This window comes from Aricia agestis, chromosome 12 (genome assembly GCF_905147365.1).
Source record: "Aricia agestis chromosome 12, ilAriAges1.1, whole genome shotgun sequence".
NCBI lineage: Eukaryota > Metazoa > Arthropoda > Insecta > Lepidoptera > Lycaenidae > Aricia > Aricia agestis.
In genome coordinates, this window is record NC_056417.1 from 7,368,365 (window position 1) to 7,377,027 (window position 8,663).

The following is an 8,663-nucleotide window of genomic DNA, read 5'->3' on the forward strand; positions in this document are numbered from 1 at the left end:
TTATAAATGCGAAAGTGTGTCTGTCTGTCTGTCTGTAACATCTTCACACCTAAGCCGTTGAACCGATTTTTCTGGAATTTGGTATGGAGACATTTTGAGTCCCGGGAAAGGACATAGGATACTTTTTATTCCGGTTCTCGTGCGTTAAACGAATTTAGTCACAAAGAAGTTGCGGGCTTCATCTAGTGTGGATGTAAATTCAAGGAATATTTTAAAACCTGTCTACCTATTACTGAATAAATTATTATCAAGATATTTTTTTTTATGTAAGTTTGATGTAAGTATTTTTAATACGATTCATCGATATGGCTGTACATTTTTGCCATCCCTAAAAAGCTCTCCCTACTGTGCCATTAAAAAACAGCTTTCAAAACAATTTGTCACGGTCAGACAACTTTTGACCGTACATACTACGTAATATACTACGAATGTGCTACGAGTAAGTAAGTATAAATAGCAAACGATATTATAGCGATATATAATAATATACAACTGCTGTCTGTTGCTAAAATCTGTACTTAATATTACAAAGCGGAAGAGTTTGTTAGTTTGTTTGTTTGTTTGAACGCGCTAATCTCAGGAACTACTGATCCGATTTAAAAAAAATCTTTCAGTGTTAGATAGACCATTTATCGAGGAAGGCTATAGGCTATATTTTATCACGCAGACTAATAGAAATAGCGAAGAAATAGAGGAAAATGTGGAAAAAATGGGGGAAAATTATTTGAAAGGGCTTATTTGAACGCGCTAATCTCAGGAACTACTGGTTCGATTTGAAAAATTATTTCAGTGCTAGATGGTCCATTTATCGAGGAAGGCTATAAGCTATATTTTATTACGCTAAGACTAATAGGAGCGAAGAGATAGAGAAAAATGTGTAAAAAAGGGGAGAAATTATTTGAAAGGGCTTATTACACGAACTGGCGTGTAATAAGCCCGTGCCCGTCCCCCTTTATACGTGGGAGAGCAATGCTTCGGCACGAATGGGCCGGCTCGACCGAAGAAATACCACGTTCTCACAGAAAACCGGCGTGAAACAGCGCTTGCGCTGTGTTTCGCCGAGTGAGTGAGTTTACCGGAGGCCCAATCCCCTACCCTATTCCCTTTCCTACCCTCCCCTATTCCCTTCCCTTCCCATCCCTACCCTCCCCTATTACCCTATTCCCTCTTCAAAGGCCGGCAACGCACCTGCAGCTCTTCTGATGCTGCGAGTATCCATGGGCGACGGAAGTTGCTTTCCATCAGGTGACCCGTTTGCTCGTTTGCCCCCTTATTTCATAAAAAAAAAAAAAAAACTATTGGAGCAATTTTTCTGTTAATTAGCACAGCACAGAGAATCACGTGAAGGTTCAGAGGCTATTTTTTGTGCACTAATTTGTCTGTGAAATATCTAATTTACGCGGGCGAAGCCGCGCGGAACGTCTAGTTTAAAAAAAATGGCAAACAAAATACTGCTACTAACATCACAGCTTTTAAGTGGGCGCAAAAGAAAACTTCACGGGAACAGTGCAATATCATATTGATAACATTCTTCCTCATCATCAGCTCTACATTATCAAAACATATTCCCACTATAATATAACAGATGGATATAGTAAACGTAATTTAAACCGTCCGATATCCTATAATTACGAGGTTAGTAACGATTTCGGGTCCGATACGGGCTGGCGAAGTAGAAACACAAGATTGTTTCCGTCCAATAGCTCTAATCTGTCGGCTGTGTAGTCGTGCTGAAGTGATCCCCTTTTATTGGCGCCGCTCGAGCATTCAGACGTTTTCATTTGTTAGGGAAATAGGCATTCTTGCCCTTAAATTCTTGTTCGCGCTAGTGACGTATGGTTTTAATTTAATGGAATATATTATATGGGAGAGGAAAGTTTTGTAACATTAGGCGAAAGGCAGATCAAGGAGAGTATACAATAAATATTATCTTTTATGATGAAGATTTGCGGCAATCGGCACTGGTTCTGATCTACTTATGAACTTAATTCATCAGAAGTTTATCTTTTTAACAACATGGTCAATTAAAGATAGACTCTTAGCAAAATACTTTCCAAAATAATCCAGACTAAACATCAAACTCTACTTGTGTGTCCATATAAAAAAAACAGAAATCTAGCTATTATATCGGTTCTTAAGATACAGCCTGGAAACAGACAGACGGACAGACAAACATCGAAGTCTTAGTAATAGGGTCCCGTTTTTACCCTTCGGGTACGTAGGTAACTCTAAAAAAGGTTACTCAATATGATAATAAACTTTTTTTCTAATAGACTATCATAGGAATAAACCGTTTTTGTTTCTCGCTACATCACCTTAATTTTTTTAAGCGATGGTTAAGTTAGATAACGTAAACAACTTATAAATAGCACTATGGTGTCGTATGCTGAAAAACAAGATGTAATTTAAACATGAAATGCAGTATAAATATGCAACGAAATCTGACGCGCGGTCAGGGACGCCAGTTGAGCTTGGGGCACCAACAGCTGCATACATAAGTGTTGTTTTATTTTTCTTAAGAGTGAGTTGAGACAAAGGAGATTGATGGTAAGCGATCACATATTGCCTGGAAATCCTGGAATTAAAGAGGTTTTAAGACGAAGCAATACCCCAATACAGCTAGGTATTTAGGATAACATAACAGCTTCATTCTTGATCACAATAATATATTATTTTCAAATGATACTCCCATGAGTCCTGACTTCTGCATAATATTATGCTATTGTGCTTTTGCATTCAGCACTTTTTTAATTAGTTTTTTTTTTTTATCTAGCTACTTTGTCGTATCCCGCATCTCCTAGTCTAGGTTACCGATATCGTACACGACTGCGCGATTGGGAGCTCCAAAAATCTCCAACTAATTGATGTGGGAGAACTTTTCGAAGCCCGCTGTAGTTATCATTTAACAGAATATCAAACTACTTACCCCTGAATATTAATTATAAATCTACGTCTCTAAAAGTTTCAGGATGTCTTGGAAGCGAGTGGTGGCGATTACTGGGTGCGACTCTGGACTCGGCTGGGCGATAGCCGCACGCGCCGCTAGGGAGGGCTTGGTCACTGTGGCAGGTAATGTATGGGTAGAGTCAAGATTACTTAGATTGATTAACTCCATACTATAATAGCCGACTAAAGCGTATTGAGGTATTGATGTTTCTTTTTATAAAAATACGTTTTAAACGCAGATGTTTTATAATATTATGGAAATCTGTTTTTGCCCTTATGACAACTGTGGTAGTAGAAATCAAAAATTGTTCGCGTGGTTGCGGTTCCGTAGCTGATAAATTCCTATTATTTTATAATTATACCCATTGCTAATCTACTTATACCTACTCTTACATCGTAAACAACATCATCTGCAATATTTATATTATGTGAAATTATTATCGAAATTAGTTAAGAACTAAATGACCTAATCAAGTACTGCATGCAGGAATGTACCACGGCACCGACACGGCCGCGGCTCTGGCACTCAAGTCGCTGTGCGCTCACCCGTGCGAGCTCGACGTGACGGACCCGGCCAGCGTGACAGAGTTCAGGAAATACGTGACGGACCTGCTGACAGACAACCCTAGTTATAGTAAGTAGTTTTATTACTATATACTATAGTTTTGTGACACCCTGTGTGTCACAAAACTAAGCGATAATACTTTAGGCTCTGTGTGAGTCCCGTGTATATAGAGTTCACTGTAAAAGTAGCAGCGCTGAAAGAGCTTTTTTTCACTTCTGTATAGGGAAACCCGTGACGGTGGAGCGCTTGCCCATACAAAGGTAAAAAAAAAACTTGGGTCTTTCCACGCTGCTTCTTTTACAGTGAACTCTCTACAAGGAACACGTACACACCCTAAAGTATTATCGCTTAGTTTTGTTACACACTGTATATTTTAATGATTTTTCAGTCTGATCCAACGCCTATTAAGCTCTATAAGGCGCAGATTTGGCCTCACATGGAATACAGCAGCTGTTCTCATCTCTGGGCAGGGGCGCCAAAATACCAATTACTCCCTCTGAATCGTATCCAACGATCTGGATTGTTGACTGCCATAGTGTTTCGAACATGCTGGACCCCTTGGAATTACGCCGAGATAAGGCTCCGTCTGCATCCTTTATCGGTTGGATCACGGGGAGTGCTCCGAGCAATTGTTTGGAATACCCTCCTGCAACTTTCCGCCATCGTTCCACGAGAAAATTTTCAACTCCATCAACACCATGATGAGTCGTCTTCCACTCTGCGTTCTTTGCGTAGCTTTCCTGCCACGCACTGTAAAACACTGCATCGAACAGTCAGACCAATTTGACCTGCAAACCTTCAAGAATAGAGCGTATTCCATTTTAAAGGCTGGCAACACACCTGCAACTCTTCTGATGTTGCGAATGTCCATGGGCGACGGTAGTTGCTTTCCATCAGGTGACATGTTTGCTCACGAACTACTGGAGCAATTTTTATAGCAATATTTGGCACATATATAGAGTAGACCACGTGAAAGGAGTATTTATAGCTATTTTTATACGAAAATGTACGGTTTCTGTGAAATTCCTAATTTACGCGGGCGAAGCCGCGCGGGACATCTAGTTATATATAAAGGTAAATGTGCTACCAGCTAAGAAAGAAACTACAAGAAACTACAAAGTCTATCCCCTATTTATGAAAGCAAGTACCTAGTGTCTGCCTATGCCTCTTTACATAGTTGTTACATTGAATCTCGGTACTTTTCATTGCGGAAAAAGGTACGGTTTCCACACAAAAGTATTCCTGCACAACTAAGTTGCAGACAACATCTAGCGGACGACCGCTTCTAAGAGAAAATTTCTTTAGTAATCTACTCTAAATATTGCAAGCTTACTTTTTAGAAATAAGGGGGCAAACGAACAAACGGGTCACCTGATGGAAAGCAACTACCGTCGTCCATGGACACTCGCAACATCAGAAGAGCTGCAGGTTCGTTGGCGGACTTTTAAGAGGTATTTCCTTCTTACTTTTATGTTTGAAATGGATCCATTTCAATTTTTTTTGTCAGGATTAAACCTAATTCAAACTCATATTAGTTACATTGATAAAACGCCGAGACGCTAGATTAGTCGATAATGTACACGTCTTTTGAACAAGCTTGCACGTTTTACGTAAATAACCCCATTCTTCATGTCTCAGTTCTGCCTCCGGAGACTCAACGATCAACGTCGCCTTGCCGTAATGGATTGATATTTATTCGATTATGCAGAAAAGTTTCATTACTTACTGGAAAATAATTAATCTTCATTTGAAATTGTTGTTCTTCTAAGTAGAGCAACAATTTAGCTTGATGGATGCTTATTGGTGCCAGTTTGTACTGGAATTATATTTTTCGCGGTAATTTTGTGGTGTTCACTATTCGTAGAATTTGTAGGTTCCAAATTCAAAAACTTTTTTTTTAATTTTTAATGCCCTATGTTGCGAGTTGCGAACTTGTGATTAAACAAGAATTTCAATTTATTTGTGATCTTTGATACTGATAAATTGTAATTTATTAGATTATTAATAATTATTTATTAATATTTTATTAGGAAAAATTATTTAATTTTTAAATTTAGATAAGTATGTAAAGAGGCCTGATTGCTTCACACTCGGTGTTTCCGGCCGGCAACACCGAGTGTGAACCAATCAGTGTTGTCAGTGAGGCCCATTTACGTGAATGGGCCCTTTTAAATGTTTTTCTTTTTTTTTTCAGAATTATACGCATTAGTCAACAACGCCGGAGTGATGACGATCGGAAACTATGAATGGCAAACACCGCAGATAATAGAGAACACAATCAACGTGAACTTACTCGGAGCTATGCGAACTTTGACGACATTCCTACCTGAATTGAGGAGGACAGCCATAGAGTTAAGTACCTAGAGTAGCTGTACTATAGGGTAGTTTTGGCGGGTGGATAACGTTAGATGGATGGATGAATGGATGCGAAGTAGCCGTCACTTTATTTGCGATAAGTATTATACAACAAGCTGTCCCGGCAAACGTTTCTTTGCCATATAAAGTATTTCGCCCGTATTATTTTATTGAAGTGACTAAATAAGTATGTCACCATGGTAACGTCCATCGCTATCCTGTCGCACAAACAATGGTCGCCGTCAGTCTCGAGTTGTAATAATTTATTATTATTTATTCAACAAATGCACTTATCAATATAAAAAGTACCCAGTAGCCGATTCTCAGACCTACTGAGTATGCATATAAAATTGGGTTAAAATCAGTAAAGCCGTTTCGGAGGAGTACGCGGCCTAACATTTTGACACGAGAATTTTATATATAAGATTAGATCACATAATATGCAAAATAATGCTTGGATGAGATTCACAGAGCATGAGTGAGACAACATTCTACAATTATTTAGCGACGTTAGTTCCAATTTTTCCTATTGGCCAAAACTCTCTTGTAGGTCTGTTTAAGAACTCTACTTACTCAGTTGAGATAGGGACTCTACAAAGAGCAGCTAAGAAGCGACACCAAAAATAAAAAAACTTTCTGCGTCTTTGAATATTTACTAAGAAACAAAATATTACGGTAACAATTCAGAAAGAAAGAGCAGAGCTCCTACAAACGAAGGGTTAAAATAAGACTCTCCCAAGAGAATTTATACGCATATTATCTTTCCGCTGTATCTTTTTTTATTGCGTCATAAAAAACTTGAGGCTAAACGCTGACTTAGAATACTTAATCCACTGAAGGAATCCAAAGGTAACGTTTATTTTATGTTCCAGGGAGCTGTAAAACCCCGTATCATTAACATAGCGAGCCACTGTGGGCTGCAGCCTTTACCTGGATTTGGGCCTTACAGCGCTAGCAAGGCCGGCTTGTTGGCACTGACTAAAGCGCTGCGGATTGAAAATCAAGAGTTCGGCTTAAAAGCAGTCTCATTTATACCTGGTAGGCGGAGGCCACTGTTTATCACAGGCTTTAGCATTTTCACATTACGCGATACGATATCCGATACTGCAAATTACTTATTGTTTTTGCCGTCTTTCAATTTTGAGAAAATTATCGCATGTCGCACGCATATTTAAATTGTACTGTCTCTGTCAAGTCACTCTCATACCAATTTTGTCTATGCGATATCGGATGTCGTACTGTGTAATGTTAAAATGCTCTTGACTATGAAGAAAAGCCTATTTTTTTATGCCTTGAGGACCTAATCTGAATTGATTTTCAGGTGGCTTTGTAAACTCGAGTAGTTTGTTATCAAACCAGACAAAAAATGGAAAGGCGATGCTAGAAGCTTTCGACGATGAGCAAAAAAGTTTATACCAAGACCGGATATCGAAACTTATCAGCTATTTACAGAAAATGGGTGATGATGCGAATTTTGATTCTCTGACAGACGAAAATATACTTGAAACTTTTATGCAGGCTCTTCTTACTGATGAGCCCAAAGAATTGTACAAAGTTGAATCGTGGCGATACAAAATGTTTTACACGCTATTCAAAATACCATTTCACGAGAGGATTCGTGTATGGCTGTTAAAAAGATTTCTTAGCCTACCGTCGCTAGAACATTCTTGAATAAATTGTATCGAAATTACATTACTTGAGTATTTATTATATCATTATATTGTTAAACCATTAGGTGCAAATTACTTAACCCGTTTAATTAGGTATGTTAGAAAGTCTACAGTAGTCTTTTTCTACCACATTGGACCGCGATACTTGTTACAAATCTTCTCTGAAAAGGCTAGACTGACGGCGTTGAAATTTTGTGTGCCCTATGGATTTGCAGTTTGAGAATCGTCAGTTTGTCTTCAAGGAATTTAGGTATGACCAAATCCGATGTCCGACCATTGTTTTGATATTATTATTAAAGTAAGTAATTAATTATAAGTAGGTTATCTCACGTGTAACTTTTGTTACTTACCTAAGTTTACAAATTACAAGAGAGATCGGATCGATAAATCGTTCCGATCCGATATCGATGTGAAAACGCGGCTGTCATTGGACAGCTTTTTCTGAGGATATTAATTAAGTATTTGTTATTATTGATGTTTCAGTTATTTAGAGTAAAATTTGGCGATGAATGATGAATGAAGATTTTTCTGAGGATATTAGTTATTAATGTTTCAATTATTTAGAGTAAAATTTGGCGATGAATGATGAATGAATATTTTTCTGAGGATATTAGTTATTAATGTTTCAGTTATTTAGAGTAAAATTTGGCATATTGTAGGTATGTGATAGAGAGACGGATTTTTCCACAATTTAATTTTATATTTTCAGTTCTTGATGACGTGTAATATTGGTTAAAATTTAGTTTGTTATTATTTTTGGCAATATTCCGCGAAATAAACCTCAACCTTTAAGTCATTGAGTGAGTGTACGCATAGGAATGCTTACAGCACTTCCCTCCTCTCCCACACTGCCTATGCGTACACTTGCATGCAAGAACCTGCAAACACCACCACCACACAAGCAATAATGTTGGCAAATCCGTGCAAGGCCCATCACCTTGCAGATTGATTTGCAACCATGCAGGTTGAAAATCTCGACGCGCGTTTCGCCCCTTAAATCTTAATACAGTATACGTCTTATATTAAGATAAAATATCTTTGTGTAGAAAGAACCAAGTATTATCAGTGACTACAACAAAATTACATTTTAGTTGACAATCTGAAGAAAACCGTAAGTCCAATTCTAA

The 8,663-nt window shown here is 38.1% G+C and overlaps 1 protein-coding gene across 1 annotated transcript; it reads left to right on the forward strand.

Moving 5' to 3' along the window:
* The first annotated feature begins 2,954 nt into the window (after positions 1–2,954).
* Positions 2,955–7,556, forward strand: LOC121732183 (D-beta-hydroxybutyrate dehydrogenase, mitochondrial). The gene is made up of 5 exons (XM_042121977.1): positions 2,955–3,069; positions 3,434–3,580; positions 5,706–5,863; positions 6,739–6,904; positions 7,188–7,556. The coding sequence occupies exons 1-5, from the start codon at positions 2,970–2,972 to the stop codon at positions 7,535–7,537; spliced, it is 921 nt and encodes a 306-aa protein (XP_041977911.1). The 5' UTR covers positions 2,955–2,969; the 3' UTR covers positions 7,538–7,556.
* The last annotated feature ends 1,107 nt before the right edge of the window (positions 7,557–8,663 follow it).